General features: G+C 33.3%; 1 protein-coding gene across 2 annotated transcripts in view; it reads left to right on the top strand.

Annotated features, from left to right (window-relative positions):
- NBEA (neurobeachin) overlaps nucleotides 1-19,483 on the top strand; it is a 743,995-nt gene that overhangs the window by 223,402 nt on the left and 501,110 nt on the right. For both annotated transcript variants that reach the window (XM_023208811.1, XM_023208812.1), the window contains exons 26-30: nucleotides 817-997; nucleotides 2,994-3,124; nucleotides 5,657-5,764; nucleotides 10,991-11,159; nucleotides 12,595-12,690. In XM_023208811.1, coding sequence (XP_023064579.1) covers nucleotides 817-997; nucleotides 2,994-3,124; nucleotides 5,657-5,764; nucleotides 10,991-11,159; nucleotides 12,595-12,690 — 685 coding nt within the window. The remainder of the gene's footprint in view (nucleotides 1-816; nucleotides 998-2,993; nucleotides 3,125-5,656; nucleotides 5,765-10,990; nucleotides 11,160-12,594; nucleotides 12,691-19,483) is intronic.

Raw genomic sequence — 19,483 nt, 5'->3', positions numbered from 1 at the left:
AAAATAATTAAAATGCTATATAGTCCACGGTGCAAAACAAGATAAGAAATGTTGACATTGTTTAAAAAATCATAATGTTACGCATTTTAAGAAACACAATACTTTGTAATATTCCCTCTGAAATCAGAAATGTAGTGAAAGTAATTTCCAATCTAGAATGCTATGGTTCTTTTTATTACTGGTGTTTTATAAGTCACGAGTTAAATATCTGTAGACGAGTTAGTGATCTTGATTATTTTTACTCTGGAGTTTCATCGCACATGTAAAGTACCTAGTATTTCAGTTGACTCTAAAATGGATAAGAAATTGTTATGTACTCTAATTTGACAGCCATCTCATTTTGATACCAAGTTAAATTACCATATATTTTCCCTATTATTCATCATACATCTATAGGAAAGAAAAATTAAAGCATATATTTTTATTAATGGGAATGAAGATTTTAGGAAAGAAATATCAATGTAAAATCTTTATAAATTACAAAACAAAACTAGTATAAGTACATATATGTGGTTCTCTCTAAATATCTTTGTGAAATGATCTTAAGTTTAGAATGTCATTTTTATAACTAAAGACATTTAAAGCTAATGTTGATTTTAAAATGGGCTTTTCCTTTATTCAAGGATAATTGATAGGTAAAGTAACCAAATTCGGTAACCAGCTCTGGTGATATATGGAATTAGTTGATATTTTATTTTATTAATAAAATATGATAAATATATTAAATTTGTGTTCACTTGTAGTATGTATGTATATGTATTATATTTCCAAATTTCCAAATTTTAAACAAGACTTAAATCTTCTACTTTTCTAAAGACGGAATTGGAAAATATTGAAGTGACACAAGGCATGTCAGCTGAGACAGCCGTAACTTTCCTCAGCCGGCTGATGGCTATGGTTGATGTACTTGTGTTTGCAAGCTCTCTAAATTTTAGTGAGATTGAAGCTGAGAAAAATATGTCTTCTGGAGGTTTAATGCGACAGTGCCTGAGATTAGGTAAGTCTGTTAAAACAGTAATGCATGTCAAATAATTATCTACAGATCAGCTTTATAAAGTGCTATGGTACATAAAATATTGATGATATAAGTTGTTTTTATAATATAGAGATTATCTTGAGTTATGGAGATTGTTTTTATAATTAATCAGAATTACTAAATTTAAAAAAATTATGCCTTCACGTTGGAGATTTCACAGACTGATCATCTTAAAGATGGTTCATAATTTGAAATCAAGAGTGAAATATACTTGAAATTCTTTCAAAATCAATGACTATCAATTTGTCGTTGAAGTGATTTTAATGCAAATCCATTTATGAATCCAATTTTGGTAAACTAATAGTGAGGGTAGTGTCCTGGCCCCACAAACATGTCAGATACACATAATGCTAGAAGGTTAAAATAAACTACCCTAATCTTACTTGGGGTGAACAAATATCCCTAATAAACATTGTTATACCCATGCTGTTCACTTTTTATCTGTGAGGCAGTGAAACTTTAGCACTGAAACCTCTTAGTAAATCTGAATGAATTTTTTAGGTAAGAACCATTTCTACCTCTCTTGAAAGGAACATTTATTTACACTATTTAGACTTTCAAAACAACCAGAAAACTGCTCTTTTTGTACTTGCCTTAGATCATGAGCAGGACATAAGAACTGCAAGGCATGAAATAGGGAGGACGTTCCTGATATGTACTGTTTTCACCCATAACTTTTAAAGATTATGTCAAAAATTCATTTCTGATTCAAGAAAGGAACAAAGACTTGGTTTAAGAATGGTGGGATGAAACCTATTTTTTTCGTTTGTTTCATATTATTTATTTAAAGACAGGCAAGCTGAGAGGAATCATTTTGTATTCATTTTAAGAGAAAGATTGACCACATTAAGATCTTTCTGGCAACCAAGAGGTGTGGGGTAACTGACTGGGGGCCATTAAGGACATTTCCATTGATGTATAACAAGAGCTGCCAAATGAACTGTGTGAGAAAGAGAGATATATATATATTTAAAATGGCTCAATATCTTGAAACCTGCATTTATTTGGTTATTCTGCACTTTTATTTTTAAATATAGTCCAAGACTTTACTCCCTGTTTCATTTTTATCCTAATACTACTAGCACATTGAGTTGTTTCATCAACCACAGAAAACTTTTATAAGTGGATAATAAAAAAACACTTTTATATTACCTCCTATGCTATTTATAGTTCTAAGCACTTTCTGTATATTCAGTTAATCCTCACAACAGCCCTCTAAGGCAGTTACTTTGTTCATCCTCATTTTACATGTGCAAAAACTGAGGCACAGATAGTTTAAGCAGCTGGCCTAAAACCACACAGCTCCAAACTGGAAAACACAGGATTCAAACTTAGGTGGTCTGATTTCAAACTCTGTACTATTTGTCACAGTACTCTACTGCTTCTTGAAACAAATGAGTAAACAAAAATGTGTACATATTGAATGCTTATTGACAAAGCCCAGAGACTTGCCCAACATGAAGGAAGGTGGATTTGGGGACCTGTGATACTTGAGTATACAGATGTACTCTACTATTGACCGAAATGGGAAGTTGTGCTCAGTAGAGTCAACAAGATAGTCAAATTAAGGGCAGAAGCTTTATTAAATTTTTAAATCAAATATGAGTTTTAGTTTTAAAAAATTTTATTGATCCATAAATTCAGAACTGTGAAGCTCAGAGGGTAACAGAATAAGGAAGGATACATTGGGGGTTTCAGAGCCTCTGGTAATGTTTTGTTTCTTCAGCTGGCTGGTGGTATATGGGTATTTTGTTTTATTTTTAGCTATATGTATATTTTTTAGGTACTTTCACTATTGTATTTCATAATTTTAAAAATTATTGCTCTAGTTGATTTTAAGATTAATAATTTATGAAGCAAGGGGAAAGAAAGGGAAGAAGAAATAAACTTGCAACTTTTTCCAGGATATCAAAGTCAACAATTTATATTAACAATATGTTTTTGAATTTTAAAATAGTTTGTTGTGTTGCTGTGAGAAACTGTTTAGAATGTCGGCAAAGACAGAGAGACAGGGGAAATAAATCTTCCCATGGAAGCAGTAAACCTCAGGAAGTTCCCCAAAGTGTGACTGCCACAGCAGCTTCGAAGGTAAGTAAACTTTTTTTTTGGTCAAATATAATTGACCTGAAAAAAGTCTTTTTTAACTTGATGAGAACAAAGTGCCATGGTATTGCTCAGCAATAGAGAGCAAGGGCATTCTCATCAGGCAGCTCTAGGCTGCTTCACCATTTTGTTACCAAGATTACTTCACTTCTCTGAGATTTGTGTGTTTTGGTTATTAAATGAAGTTACTAACAATTTCTACTTGATAAAGTTCTTACAAATATTATAATTAGCACTAAAAACGGTTATTTCTATTTTTAATAGCCATATATTTTCACAGAGTTTAATGTATGAGTAATTCTCCTTTTAAATGGGTAGGCATAATAGTCAACAAAAACTCATTGAATCCCCATTCAATGAATGGAGTATTTTGAAATATACTATTAATTTTCTTTCTAAATCAGCTGTCTTTATCATATGCTTAGCTGGCCCTTGGCGTCACATCTGGTTTCGTTAACATGCTTTCTGAGGTTCTGTGTCTGGTCCTTGCTTACTTCTCCGGCAGCAGGTCTTGCTTGTGCTGTTACACTTGCTTGTGCTGTTTTAGTCATACCATAGACTTCACTGAGTTCATCAAAAGAAGCGATTTCCCCTAACTTCTCAGACTTTTATATAATTTCCTTTCCATGAAGTATTCGTCCTTACTTTTTATCCAGCTAAAATCTATGCAACTACTGGGTTACATTAAATGCTACATTTTCTCAGGAAAATGTTTTTTGACACCCTCACTACCACCCCAGTCAGTCTAGGGTCGTTTCTTCTGTTTGTTGTTTTCATAAAATTACATAGGTCTGTTATCACTCATTATACTTGTAATTACATGTTTAATGTTGATACGGGAACTTTTTGCTCAATAAGTGAAGGTGTGAAACAGAAGTTTAATTCATCTTAAAGTTCTGTTGTTTAAACTTCTGCAGATGGCAAGCAGACTGACCGTATATTTATCCTATTAGTCGGTTATTTGCAGTGTTGTAGCTTTTTTCCTTTTCACTACTGTCAGAGAACATTTGTAATTTGACTATATTATTTACTGCTCACAGGACTCCATAGTGCTCTTATTTGCTTTGGAAATTAAATACAAATGGATCATCAATAATGCCTCATATCATTTGTGGAGGCATAGTAGACAGACAGATACTTGAGGGCAGTGTCTACGTGTTGTAGATCCTTGTAACTTTAGAGTAATTTTTTTTTTTTTTTTTTGAGGCAGAGTCTCGCTCTGTTGCCAGGGTGGAGTGTAATGGCGCAATCTCGGCTCACTGCAACCTCCGCCTCCTAGGTTCAAGCGATTCTCCTGCCTCAGCCTCCCAAGTAGCTGGGACTACAGTAGGAAAGTTTCTTGCAAGTTTCTTGCATGAGTTCCATACCTTCGTGTGACCTCATTTTTATACTGTGTGAAAAGGAACAATTACGCAAGCTTTTCCTATCATGTTGTCTTTATAAGGATCAAATTAGATTGGGGTAGAGAAATACATCATATAGAAAATAAAATATTTCTAATTTTAAAGTCTGTGTTATTTATGCTGTAAATTATGTATTATTTTCTTTAACCACCCTGTAGTAAATATTATTAGACGGTTACATCAAATGATGTAGCTAAGGTTCAGAGAGGTTAACTTCTCACCGATGGTCATATAGCCAGAAGTTTTGGAATTGTAATGGAAACCAAATACTATCAATCTTTAAATATTTTACTATCGTGTGCTGCCAAGTAATCAAACATTTTAATTTTGGGGTAGAGTATCATGATTGACATTCATTGAGAAATAGAAGGTACCCTGTTTATTTTTCATTGTTAGAGTAACAACAAGTACATACCTATTATGGGCTGGAATTGTATTTTGCATTATACATGTTATCTAATTTAATCCATACCATTTTAAACACACTGTATAAGTGAGAAAGTACTTGATTGAGTTCCAGGGAACCTAGTTCACTTAGTAGTCTACTGTGTGACTGGATTACCTGAAATTTGTAGATGTTTGTTCCTTCAACTATAAAATGTTTTGTTGGTAACAGTCTTTAATGTCTTTCAGCTTTAATGGGCCGTGACTGATTTTTTTAAATCTTACCTTTTCTAACCTTGGATAGACCATGAAATGGTTACACATATAAAATCTCATATAGTAATGTAGTATAATAATCTCATATATTATAAAAAGCATGATGGATAAGTGAACCCAGAGACTCAAAGAGATTTGTTAACTAGAGGTAGAGAAAGTGAGGCTCAGGAAATCTTCTGAAGTCCAAGATGAATCTTTATTCTTCCGCAATCTTACCTGCCTTTATGAGTCTATAGGGTAGCTGTGCCAGTAAAGAACAAGAATGCTAGTATGGAAACCATGGCATGAGTAGAGAACAGAAAATGTGCATTGTAATAGAGGATTATTATTAATAAATCTCAACTCAGAGAGGAGGAGATACATGACGTGGCCAGTTTAGCATGAATTAAGAAATGATACTTCTAGATATTATCTGTCATATATTGTCTATTCACAATTCTTTTTATTTTTAAAGACTCCATTGGAAAATGTTCCAGGTAACCTTTCTCCTATTAAGGATCCTGATAGACTTCTTCAGGATGTTGATATCAATCGCCTTCGTGCTGTTGTCTTTCGGGATGTGGTAAGTTATCCATGATTGCTTTCCTTGAAATCAACCTTCTACTTCATTCTTACGAAATACGTTTTATAAGAAAGCTGCTTATGAAAATGACATTCCCTAGCATCTGGGATTGTTGGTTTATTGTGTACTTCTCATTATAAAATGGTTGAACCTTAGCTTTCTCTGAAAGCTTATTGATAATGTTACTTTTAAAAAGTGGCCTGAAATTTTGATGTAAGTTGCTTGCATACTAAGAATAGGACTAGCTCTGAAAAATTATAATTAATTTTATCTTGTAACATCTACTTCTTTGTTCGTATTCCTTGTTCCATTTCCAGCTACTAAAATTTTGTTATTAATGTTCCTTACATTATGGATGAAAGGGATTAATTCATTTGGTGTTACTGACAATTGCTTTTGGAGGAGGGGCAATTCAAGAATAATCTGCATTTAAAGAATACAGGTATCTGTGGGAATTGGAGTTAGAAAGATAGCTTAATAAAGCTAAAGGGGAAAGATAGGTTAAAGAGGCTTCATGGAACCCTCCAATCTTATGATCAGTTACTCCAGATAAGTAAAAGTAAGACTGGCCTTTTCAGAAATTGCATAGAAACATATATGGTGTTTCATTTCACATCAGATTCAATGCTGACAGCATCTCTTAACATAGTTATTATAAACCAGCCACTTTGAATTCTGTTTTTCTTGGTTTAGGTGATGATTCTTACTTAGTTGATTCTATATGAAATGTAGAAGAAAGTTTATATTTGAAATTTATATTTAACAGTAAATTGAATGGCATGCTTTGTATTTTAGAAAATGATTGAAATATGTTTAGGTTATATAAAATAATGCTGTATGTTAGGAATGTACAATAGAAAAATCGTCACTCTGTTTAATATATATTATTTATAAAATGCTGGGAAAATTCCAAACATACCAACAGAAAAATAGGCAATGGACACAAGGCAACAAACATGATAAAAATTCGATATCCCTAGTAGTCAACAGAATGCAGATTAACACAAGAGTGGTATATTTTTCACTATTAAATAAACTAAATATTTTAAATGATAATACCCATTGCCTGGGTGCAGCAAAACCTGCTCTGTCAAACTAGCGTTTGAGCTTTCAAATAGCTCTTTGCCAATATGATTAAAACTCTTACAAATATTGATGTCCCAGTGAACCACTAGAACCCAGTAGTTCTAGTCAGAATTTGTTTAACTTAATGTTTTCATCAGAGATGTCTACAGGAAATTTGGCAACATTATAAATATCAAGTAATAGAATTTTAGCCTAAAAAATCTTGACCTAGTCGTTCGGCAGTGACCTATTCAGCCTTTAAGCACATATTTTTGAAGGAAATTTAATGACAAGGGAAAATGATCATGATATATTTTAAGAGAAAGCAACAGCATGTAAAAATACTTTTATTACACAAGTATTACATATATATACTGATTGTATGTACGAACATATGTGCATCTTTATTTTTAAAAAAAGACTGAAAAAATATACCAGTATTCCACCAATGATAATCTCTAGGGAAACAGATTTTATTTTTTTCTTTATCCTTTAATGATTTTTTGTAGTTTTAAATTTTCTATAATAAACCTATATTGTGTTTATAATTAATAAAAAAAAGGAAGGTATTTTTTAAAAGGGAGACTACATTAAAGTATAAAAACCACAATGTAAGGACGCACTGTAATCTAAACTGTAATCTAAGCTTGGAAAGAAGATACTATTCTTACTGATAGTTTAACCATTTAGAAATGGGAATAGTCATCCTGAAAAGAATGTGCTGTGGAAAGGATTTTTTTTTTTTAATGAATGAATGATTAAAAACATGGAGCACATCTTCACCCCAAAGGCACAGTCAGATGTAACATATAATGTACCAAAGGAGTTTCTCTTAAGGGTGACATTGTGTTTAACTTGTTAGTAAATTTTGAATTAGGTTATATGGTAGATGATGATCGTTTCCCTTAAATTCATGGATATTTTATAAATATTTTGGATAACCCAGCAGTCGTTATATCTGTGAAATATGGTGATGAAAAGAGAATTCTTTGGAAAGATCTGGGTTGGAATTCTGACTCTACCTTATACCAGTTGTGTGGTCTCAGTGTTTCTGAGTCTTAACTTTTTCTTAACCCTTAACTGGAAGCTTAGAATAATATGGATTTAGTGCTTGATACATAATATAAACCCAATTAACACAAGTTATATTACCTTGATGTTGTTGGGAAGGTACACCATGGCAACACTTAAAGCAGATAGGAGAAACATTATACAGCTCATGTCTTCTCAGTAATAAAATACCTGAGCAAGTCAATTAATTTGTATAAAAATTTAGTCATTCCCCAGATGTTTAGCCTCTATCTATATTGACAGAACAATTGACTAGGATGTCTGGATTAAAAAAAAAAAAAAAGCTAACTCTTTTCGTGCCATGTGTAAAGGAGGTTTTCGTCTATCTATGACAGCAGTTTAGTGTCTGTTATTTACAGCTCTACCACTCTGTAGTTGGCATTCAGTCATTCATTCCACACATATTTGTTGAATGCCTTCTGATTGCCTGGTACTGAGTTTCTAGTGTTAGAAATAGAAGTATTGTGGGATATTATGGTCTGTCATAGCTTGAGCAATGTGTGAATCAGTTCTTGGTCAGTATCTCTTCTTAATCTGATTGTGCTTCATTTTCCTTTGTAATAACTGCTTAGGTATTTGATTTCTTCACTTCTCTCTGTGTTTATCCTATCAGCTTTTAATGCAAAGAATATGCATTTTAAACAGTTTGTAAGACAAAGTATCTGTAGAAAAACTGTAACCCACAATGTATGAAATAGTAAATTGAGAATAATTTGGAACAGATTTTATGTATTTTGGTCATTTTCCCCATTAGTCAGACTGTTTCACACTATTAAATCATCAGTAAATATGTCTTATTTGCTTTTTGCTTACAAATGCACATAAATTATGAATTATGTTTGCACTGTGCTTAGATGAAGTAATAAATATAAAGTGCCTGTTAATCAAGTTACTATAATTTATTGCTTATTTGTTTTCTTTATTTCTTATTCTGCCTATTATCTGTGGGCCACAGTAACTGCTTTCAGTTTTGGTTTGAAAGTATCAGTTTTACCTAGCTTATAAAAGAAGCTTAATACAGATTCACATTTTATTCCTTAGATATACTCTAGTGTATTAGAGGTCACATAATTTAGACTTGATACTTATCATTATTTCCCTGAAAGAAGTTTATCTAGGCTTTTTGAATAGAGCTCTCAAGGTTACATGCAGCTTGTTGTATTTTTGGAAAGCATACTTATTTTAAAGTTATCTCACTTACCACATCACAGCCAGTGTTTTAACTGTCGTCGCTTTCTGAGTTAGCCAGTTTTTTTCAGACCTTTTACCATTTGCTGTTCTCCTCTGGAAAAACTCCATTTTATCTTTGAGTTTGGAAATGAGGAGCCTGAAATATTGGCAGTGTTTTAGAGGTCATTTTTCCTGTGCAGAATAGTGGACTATTATTTCTTTTTTAAAAATGTTTTGTTTCCATAGGTTTTTGGGGAACAGTAGTATTTGAATGCATAAGTTCTTTAAGTGGCAATTTATGAGATTTTGATGCATCCGTCACCTGAGCAATATACACCGAACCCAATTTATAGTCTTTTTATCCCTTACCCACTTCCCACCCTTTTCCCTCCTAGTCCCCAGACTCCATTGCATCATTCTTATGCCTTTGTGTCATAGCTTAGCTTCCACTTATGAGTGAGAACATATGATGGTTTTGCATTCCAGAGTTACTTACTTCACTTAGAATAATAGTCTCCAGTCCCATCCAGGTTGCTGTGAATGCCATTATTTCATTACTTTTTATGGCTGAGTAGTATGACGTAGTGTATACATACCACAGTTTCTTTATCCATTCATTGATAGTTGGGCATTTGGGCGGGTTCCACATTTTTGCGATTGAAAATTGTGCTGCTATAAGCATGCATGTGCAAGTATCTTTTTCATATAATGACTTCTTTTCTTCTGGGTAAATACCCAGTAGTGGGATTCCGGGATCAAATGATAATTCTTTTAGTTCTTTAGGGAATCTCCACACTGTTTTCCACAGTGGTTGTACTAGTTTATATTCCCACCAGCAGTGTAGAAGTGTTTTCACGGCATCTGTGCTAATATCTATTATTTTTTTTATTATGGCCATTCTTGGGAGAGTAAGGTGGTATTACATTGTGGTTTTGATTTGCGTTTCCCTGATAATTAGTGATGTTGAGCATTTTTTAATATATTTGTTGGCCATTTGTATATCTTCTTTTGAGGATTGTCTATTTATGTCTTTAGCCCACTTTTAGATGAGTTTTTTGTTTGTTTGTTTGTTTGTTTGTTTTCTAATTTGTTTGAGTTCCTTGTAGATTGTAGCTATTAGTCCTTTGTTGGATGTATAGATTGTGAAGAATTTCTCCCACTCTGTGAGCTGTCTGTTTATTCTGCTGACTGATCCTTTTGCTGTGCAGAAGCTCTTTAGTTTAATCTTGCCTGTTTATCTTTGTTTTTGTTGCATTTGCTTTTGGGTTCTTGGTCATGAAATCTTTGCCTAAGCCAATGTCTAGAAGGATTTGTCAAACGTTACCTGTTGATACGATTGAAGATTGAATTAGCTTTTTCTCGTGCTGCCATAATCATACTTCTGGCTCATATTGAGCTTATGTAAATTCATGTTTAATGCTCCCTCCTTGTTTATTTCTCCTCTGTTTTGTGTTCATATAGTCTCTTGCTCCAGTTATGCTAGGATTTTATATGTATTTCAGTTGTAGTTTTATCCTATTAATTTTATTCAGTTATAATATATAAAGCTCTTGATTTTTAAAAAATTCAGGACATTTAATTATTCTTTTCAACCTTGTGCCATCTATGTATTTTATAAGCACACATACTATGTTGTTATGTAAGTAGTAGATAATAATGGTCAAAATAGGACAAATAATAAAATTTTAATATTCTAGTTTTTGGAAATTACTTTCCAATCTATAGGTGATATATTTTGGGAGTTCTATATTTGTAGTTAAATAATACTTATTAAATATAAATATATATTTAGCAGGTTTTCATAAAAGTTACCTATCATATTTTGCCTCCATAAACATAATGAAACAGCAGTTTCTAGTGCTTTAAGAACTTATACTTAAAAAAGTTAGAGTGTTAAAACTGTCTTTTCATTTTTCATAGGATGATAGCAAACAGGCACAGTTCTTAGCTCTGGCTGTTGTTTACTTCATTTCGGTTCTGATGGTTTCCAAGTATCGTGACATATTAGAACCTCAGAGAGAGACTACAAGAACTGGAAGCCAACCAGGTAGAAACATCAGACAAGAAATAAATTCACCAACAAGTACAGGTACTTAACATTGTATAATTATTTGAATTTTCACCATAATGTATCTCCTTTTTTTTTCACCTTTACATCTAGATTTGAACTGGACCTCTTCATAATCACCTCAAATATTTATGAATGGTTGGTATAGAAGTGCTAATTTAGTATTCCTTAATTCCACAAAAATGTATGAATGGTATTTCTATATAGTTGCGACATTCTCATTTTATTAGTACAGCTTTGGTTTCAGTGTTTCTCATTTATTAATATAAATCATTAATTTATACCATTATTTAATATGCAAGTAACTCCTACTTTTTAAATATATTACTTTTTTAACCTTTTTGAACATGGAAGTAGAAAGTCATTATAGAGTTATTAATGCCAAGGATAAGTCAAGGTACACATCTTTATAGCCAAGCTCAGAAGTTAGATTTTTTTCTTTTTTAGCTGTATATAGTTAATTCAGTATCTAAATATTCTGTCAGTGATTTATAATCAAACATATGTTCTAAACTTTATATTAAAGTGGCCTCAACTAAAATCAAAGACTTGTGGAAAGTTAACATGGACAGCAATGAACCACCTTGGGTCATGTTGCCTTTTTCATTTGCAGAAAATGCTCATGTTACATCTGTTCTTGCATTACTAGCTTTGCCCACTCTACTTGAACAGCGTGAACACGGTTTCTGGCAACTAACATTTTAATATTGGACACCTATCATTGTCATTTCCTTCCAGGTGTTTATATCAAGGTTGTTTCTCTGTTATTTGCAGTGAGACCTTGATAACCTAATGGTTATTTCATATACCACTGGATTAATTTGTAGTTGAAATTTTCTTTCCTAAATAAATGCATATGATTTATAAATAAAATGGATATTTTAAAAAGTGAGTAGAAATTAGTGGTCAAATCTCTGCATCTTGTTTTTCATAAGCATATTTCATATACCTTTTATTGATGTCATGTAGATATGGATTATTTCAGCTACAGTATTTTGCTGTTGCATGATACATGTACTTTTAACACATAAACATGAGAATTTTTCATTATAATATACTTTCGCTTTTAATTTTATTCTTCAGATTAAACATCATCCTACCATTCCAGTTCATGTTTTTTCACCATTTAAAACACAGACTTATCATCTTAATTCTTTTTCATTTTTAATGCTTTTATATCCATTATATGTACAAAAAGTAATAGTGTAGTGAACCTTCTAGTTCTGATTTTCTTGTGTATTTGTATGTCTCTGTGTATGTTGCTAGAATTACTCTGCTTAACAAGCGTATTATTTTCTTTCTCTTAATACTTAACCTCTTTTCTTCAGAAATGCATTTGTTATTGCTAGTATTGTTTGCATGTTGCAGTAATATACAATTGTCATGGATCTTCAGTGGACCATGTTGCAGGTTGTTACATGCTGGCTCAAATTTGATTCCATGATTTTCTCCACAGTTGTGGTCATACCATCTATCCCTCATCCAAGTTTGAACCATGGATTCCTTGCCAAGTTAATTCCTGAGCAGAGCTTTGGCCACTCATTTTACAAAGGTAATATTGACCTCATCTCCTGACCTGTTTGGGTATTCTTATTTCATGAATTGTTATAAAATAAATATTCATGATATAATTGTTTATAAACAAGTATATACCTCAGGTTTCATGGAGATATGAAACATTGTATTTATACCTAGCTATTGAGAGCTAAGTATAGCTTTTATATTTGTATTTTATTACATTTCTTTAAGTATCATTGGTAAATTAAGGATACCTAATTATATGTATATTAATATGTATAATGGCAGCACTCAGGAGAGATCTCAGGAGAGTCACAATTTAGTAGTCGTGGGACTAAAGGAGCCTAATAAAAAGGCTACTCTAGGATAAAGCTTAAAAGCATGACTTGAAAGCATCAAACTCATAAGTTACTTAACTTCCAGTTAGAACAAAGCCCCAACACTGTTTAAAGGAATGCGAAAGTCCTTACCAAAAACCATAAAATTAAATGTTAGACATCCAACAAAAATTGTTAAACATGCAAAGAAGGAGGAAAATGTGATGCATAAACAAAAGAAAAATATCAGTGAATAGAAACAGATTTTGAGACAACAGAAGTGGCAGAATTATCAGATAAGGACATTATAGAAGCCATTATATGTATATTCAAGATATTTTTCAATGTAATGGAAAAAGTTAACATATTGAGGAGAGAAATGGAAGCTATCAAGAAAAAAATGACAATTTTAGAGTTGAAAAATACAATAGCCAAAATGATAATATCTTTGGGTAGGAGTAACATGAGATCACTGACTTCAGAACAAAGGATTGTAATAGGTAGAACTCTGTGATAGCTCCCGGGTTTTCCTGTGTACACACTCTGCAAAATTCCTGGGATGGTAAATATGATGGTGTTTACTCCTGTGATTAGGTTATGCCGAGTGGCACATTAGCCTTTAAGAAATGGTGATTATCCTGGTGGGCTTGACCTAATGGCATGAACTCTATAAAAGAAGAGAGTTTCCTTCTCTGGGCACAGAACAGGAAGTCCAAGAGACTTGAAATGTGACAGAGATTTGACATGAAGGAGGATCTTTATTGCTTAGATGGAGGTGACCATCTTATTGCTTAGATGGAGGAGCAAGGATCTGAGGAAACCATATAGGTAATAGCACTCACCAGCTGACAGCCAGCAAGGAAGTGGGGACTTTAGTCCTACAGCAGGAAGGAACTGAATTCTTCCAATAATTGAATGAGTTTTGAAGAGGACGCTGAACTCCAGGTGATACGATACTTCAACGTATTCCATAACTGTCTAATCATATGGAACAGCAATTTTTGGAACAAATAAAGCTAGCAAAATATTTGTGTTACAACTTAATGAATGTACAGATATTTTTTACAAATGTGCAACCTTTGCACAGCATGATGAAATGAAAAATATTGTTTTCAACTTCACTGCTGACTGACAAACACATCTAGCTCTAAACTGTGCAAACCAAAAAAAAAAGGATGAGATTGTCAGCAAACATCGTCTGGGGTTTGTCTGGTGGAGTGTGTTCTAAAGGCTCTGCTGTGGAAAGTATCCTGGTGTGTCTGCCCAGATTAAGGAACCTGTATCAGAATATTAATGCACGTTGTCGAGAAAGTCTTGCTATGAAAATAGTTTGTTACACTGAACAGTGGTGTTAGTAGCATAATAAAATTTTGAATTACTTTAAGGCCAGTGTGGTATATTTGCTATTATTCTTTGTATTGATGTGATATTATGGCAGATTATCATAACTGTTATTGCATGCTGTAGTGCAATGGTTACTGGGGGAAAGTGTCTGTCAAATATTTTTCATGAACTCAATGCTTCCAAACAGGGGAAGATATTTTTTTCATGGTAGGTGTGATCAAAGAACACAAAAGTTAAAATCTTAGAGGTACACAATTTCTGTGACATGTTTCACAATTTAATAATAATTATCAGCCCAGCTTTGTGGTGCATGCCTATAATCCCAGCATTTTGGGAGGCTGAGGAGAGGGGACAGCTTGAGACCAGGAGTTTGAGACCAGCCTGGTGGGCAGTGTAGTGAGACACCATCTATACGAAAAATTAAAAAATTAACCAAGCATGGTGGCATGTGCCTGTAGTCCCAGCTACTCAGGAGGCTGAGGTGGGAAGATTGCTTAAGCCCAGGAAGTTTAGGTTGCTGTGAGCTGTGATTGTGCCTACTGCACTCCAGCCTGAGCAACAGAACAAGACCATTTTTCAAAGAAAAAAAATTATTAAGTATTCTGGTCTTTAGGAATGATCAGATTTTGTTCATTTTTCAAGTTATCACCTGTCATTTTATGGATTTGGCAGACTATTTTATATTTTATTTTCCAGCAGTAGAAGAGTCACAGATAGCAAATTCATGGATCTGGAATCCATTTCTGTCACTGAAATATAACTTATATCTTGTTATAACTATACAAGATGTAGAAGAGTTTTCATTCCATCAGCATACCTGTGTGACACTACTTTCTCTGGGTGTTACTGAAGTAAAACAAAAACAATTTAGGTATTTATTATTCCCCTGAGTTGCTTTATTGTCAGTTCACCTTAGATTAGATAAATTAACAAGCAAAAAAGCTCATTGTCAACATCATAAACTTTATTTATAATCACAGTGTTTGTTTAAAATATTCATATAGGTATTTGGGAGGTGAGGATCACTCTTTACCTAAAACTTTTTGTTTAGTAATGATGTGTAATGAAGAAAAGTTGCAAGTGTAATAGTAGTTGTCTAAATTAATCCCCAGGTCACTTTTGGTGAATAACACAGGCCATTTTTATAATTGTGTTCTTTTTCTTTGTGCTGTTTTTGTCTGATTATATTTATTGATGTATAATTTTATGTCTGCCTAATCAAATAACAATAACAATTGTGCTTTTGTGTAGTTTTGAAATTTTTTATTTTTTCAGTAATTTACTACAATTAGTAAATAAAATTTTATATTTTATTTTCTAAATGTGTCAGCAAATGATGGATTGAGGAGATAAAAGTAAATTTTCACAAATAGTTTGAGAAACTCTTTTCTGGACTACTCTTCAGCTCCTTCACATCCCACTGCCTTCTTTCAGCTCCTTTTTGAGACTTTAAACAAACCTCTGTATTGGCTGTCTGGTCTGCTTTTTAAAATTTTGATGTAATCCCTTAGTTCAGACTCAGATCCCTTCTTGAAGTATTGCCATGGTTTCTTCATTGGACTTTTTGTTTCTAGGCTTTCTCTCAGTTTATTACTGACAATTTTGGAAATAACACTAATATATAATACAATATAGTAACAGTAAGTATAATTTATATACCATTTTAATATAAATATTTTATAATATATAATAACTTTAATAAAGTAATTTTTCTTCCTAAAATTCTCAAAAGGCTCTCTGTAATTTTGGGGACAAAATTAAAATGCCTTAACGTAGCAAAACTATTCTAATTCTGACTTGCCTCAATTACAATACTCACGTCCAAAGTGAATTCTTTACTTCTTTTACTGATCGTTATTCTTTTATTTTTGCAGTTTTACTGCCAATTTCATTGTTTTAAGAGATAAAGCAGATTATGTCCTTTCTTGACATTAAATTTCTAGTAGTATTTAGAGTCACAAGGACCCAAGATAAGATGACTATGGACTATGTTTCCGACTTTATCTCATGTTTATTCTTTCTTTTGCGCCCTATGAAACAGTCAGACTACCTTCTAGTTTTTTAATCATGCCAAGCATTTTCATGCCTCAGGATGTTTGTATTTTGTCACTGGCTTTTGGCTCTTTTCCTTGTTTTCTGTGTGGCCGGTGCCTACTCATTCTTCAATTCACCTCCTCCAAGAGGCTTTCTCTGACTCCTGAAACTAAGTAGCTTCCTTTCCATTATTATTCTTTCTCATATCATCTTGTTTTATTTCCTTTCTTCTATTCAATGCTTTCTTTAATTGTTGATTAGAATGTATGCTTCAAGAGGATAATCTAACTAACTTTTTTTTAGTTTGTGTATTTATGGTGTACAATGTGATATACTGATATTTGTGTACATTAGGGAATGATTAAGTCAAGCTAATTAATGTCTTCTTCACCTCACGTATCATTTTTTTTTTGTGGTAAGAATGTTTAAAGTTTATCCTCAGCAGTTTTCAACTACTGATACATTATTAACTGTAGTCACCATGCTGTAAAATAGATCACCAGCACTTATTCCGTCTCTGTAACTGAAACAATGGTCCTTTTGGTGAACATCTGCCCAGTCCCTAGTAACCAGCATTCTACTCTTTACTTCTGTGAGTTCAACTTCTTAAGATTGCCTATATAAGTAAGATTATACCCATATTTGTCTTTTTATGTCTGACTTAATTTAATGCAGTGTTCTCCAGATTCATCCACGTCATAAATGACAGGAGTTTCTTTTTTTATGGCTGAATAGTATTCCATTGTGTATGTACATTTTATTTGTTCATTCATCTGTTCATCAATAGACAACTGATTCCATGTCTTGGCTATTGTGAATAATGCTGCAATGAACATTGGGGTACACATACTTCTTTCGAATACTGATTTCATATCACTTGGATGTATACCCTGAAGTGGAATTGTTGAATTGTATGGTAGTTCTATTTTTAATTGTTTGAAGAATCTCAATACCATTTTCCATGATAGCTGTACTAATTTTCATTCCCATCAACAGTGTACAAGGGTTCCCTTTTCTTCACATCTTCTCCAACACTTACATTTTACATTTTGTTTTGTTTGTTTGTTTGTTTGTTTTTTGAGATGGAGTCTCACTCTTTCCCCCTGGCTTGAGGGCAGTGGTGCAATCCGGCTCACTGCAACCTCCATCTCCTGGGTTCAAGTGATTCTACCACCTCAGCCTCCTGAGTAGCTTGGATTACAGGCGTGCAACACCATGCCCGGCTAATTTTTGTATTTTTAGTATAGACAAGGTTTCACCATCTTGGCCAGGCTGGCTCGAACTCCCCACGCCAAGTGATCCACCTGCGTATGCCTCCCAAAGTGCTGTGATTACTGATGTGAGCCACTGCGCCTGGCCACATTTTCAATAATAGCCATCCTGTGTGAGGTGATATTTCCTTGTGGTTTTAATTTGCATTCCTCTAATAATTAGTGAAGTAGAGCATTTTTTTATATATACCTGTTAGCTGTTTGTCTTCTTTTGAGAAGTGTCTATTCAAGTTATTTGCTTATGCTTTAATTGGATTTTTGTTTTGTTGCTGTTGAGCTGAGTTCCTTATATATTTTGGATATTAAACCTTTATTGGATGTATAATTGTATATGTTGGCATTTTATTATTAGTGTTATTGGCTGCCTCCATTGCATTATAAAAGTGCATGATACATTTTAATAGGGTTTATGTTTTTTTTTTCCTTTGAGAAGAAAAGGAAAAAGAGTGAAAGCACAGTCTAGGGGAAGAGAAAAGCTAAATGCATATATACAAATATATTGTAATTTCTAGTCAATAATTTATTTAAAATAATGAAAATTGTAACTTAAATTTGAGTTCTAAACATTGCTTGTAAGTGGGACTTTGGGAAGAACAAAGTAAGAACCTCCAAAATACTATTTCTCTAAAAGAGCAATGAGAACACTGGCAAAAACTGTCAAAATCAACTGTTCCAGTTCTTTGGAAAGCAATCAGAGGCTTACAACAACCCAGAGGGTGTTAATTCAAGAAAACCTCTAGACCTTTATAAGAATAGCAAGATTTAGAGTGATTTAACTCACCCTGTTGCCATCTACCTTTCCTCAGCTCTGTGGTTGCTTTGAAAACCAGAGGCCAGACACCAGTGGTAGTTTTGAAAACCAGAAGCCTAGCAGTCACTGGGGATAGGAGTGGGAGTAAATTAGGTTTGGAATTCCTTAGAAAGTCTCAACCTTAGAGCATTGTAACTATTTGAACTGTATGGAATCTTCCTGGAAAAACTTCATTCACAGGGCTTATTATTATTTGACCTAATCTAGAGCTTATTTAGTGAGAAAAGCCTGTCTCCAAGTTATTTGTTGAAAATAAGCAGCATTGGTTTTTTTTTTTTTTTTTTTTTTTTAAACATTGCAACTGCCTGAAGTGACAGTGCCAGTTGGGGCAAACAAGAACCTTGCCTAAAAGCTTAAACAGATGTAAGAATGAGATATCCATATTCCCGTGGCTGTACTTAGGCCCAGAGAAGACCAGAGAAGGCCTCAGTCTCTCACCTTTGGCTGACCTTGAGGCCCAGCACAAGAAGGAAGCACAGGCTAAGAGAGAGTTTGAAACCATGGGAGCATTGCAAGCACCCCCAAACACACACACACAGAGCCTCTGGCAAAGGGTGGAAAATTTATTGGTTCAAGACATTTAAGACAATGTCTGTGCAATCAACAGCTGACCACTGGGTTAACTGAGCAGAGACTTAAGTGGCTACAGATGATGGAAAACAGATTTTACAGAATTAGTTCAGGAAAATGAATAAACAGAACAAGAACAAACTCTTTAAGTGGGGTCCGATTTCCATGATTGCCACATTATGTTATTTAAAATATCCAGTTTACAACAAAAAGAATTATGAGACAATAAAGAAATAGGAAAGTATGGTCAATACACAGGGGAAACAAAGCAGTTGACATAAAATGCCCCTGAGGAAACCCAGATATAGAACTTACTAGACAGACCCTTTAAACCAGCTATTTTACATAAGCTCCAGTAATTAAAGGAAGCATTTTCTAAAGAACTAAAAGTTTAAGAGTGATATCTCACCAAAGGGAGGATACCAATAAAGATATATGTAATAAAGAACCAAATAGAAATTCTGGAGTTGAAAATTGTAA

Source organism: Piliocolobus tephrosceles, chromosome X, assembly GCF_002776525.5.
Source record: "Piliocolobus tephrosceles isolate RC106 chromosome X, ASM277652v3, whole genome shotgun sequence".
In the NCBI taxonomy this organism is placed as follows: domain Eukaryota; kingdom Metazoa; phylum Chordata; class Mammalia; order Primates; family Cercopithecidae; genus Piliocolobus; species Piliocolobus tephrosceles.
This window is presented reverse-complemented; position numbering and strand designations above follow the sequence as displayed.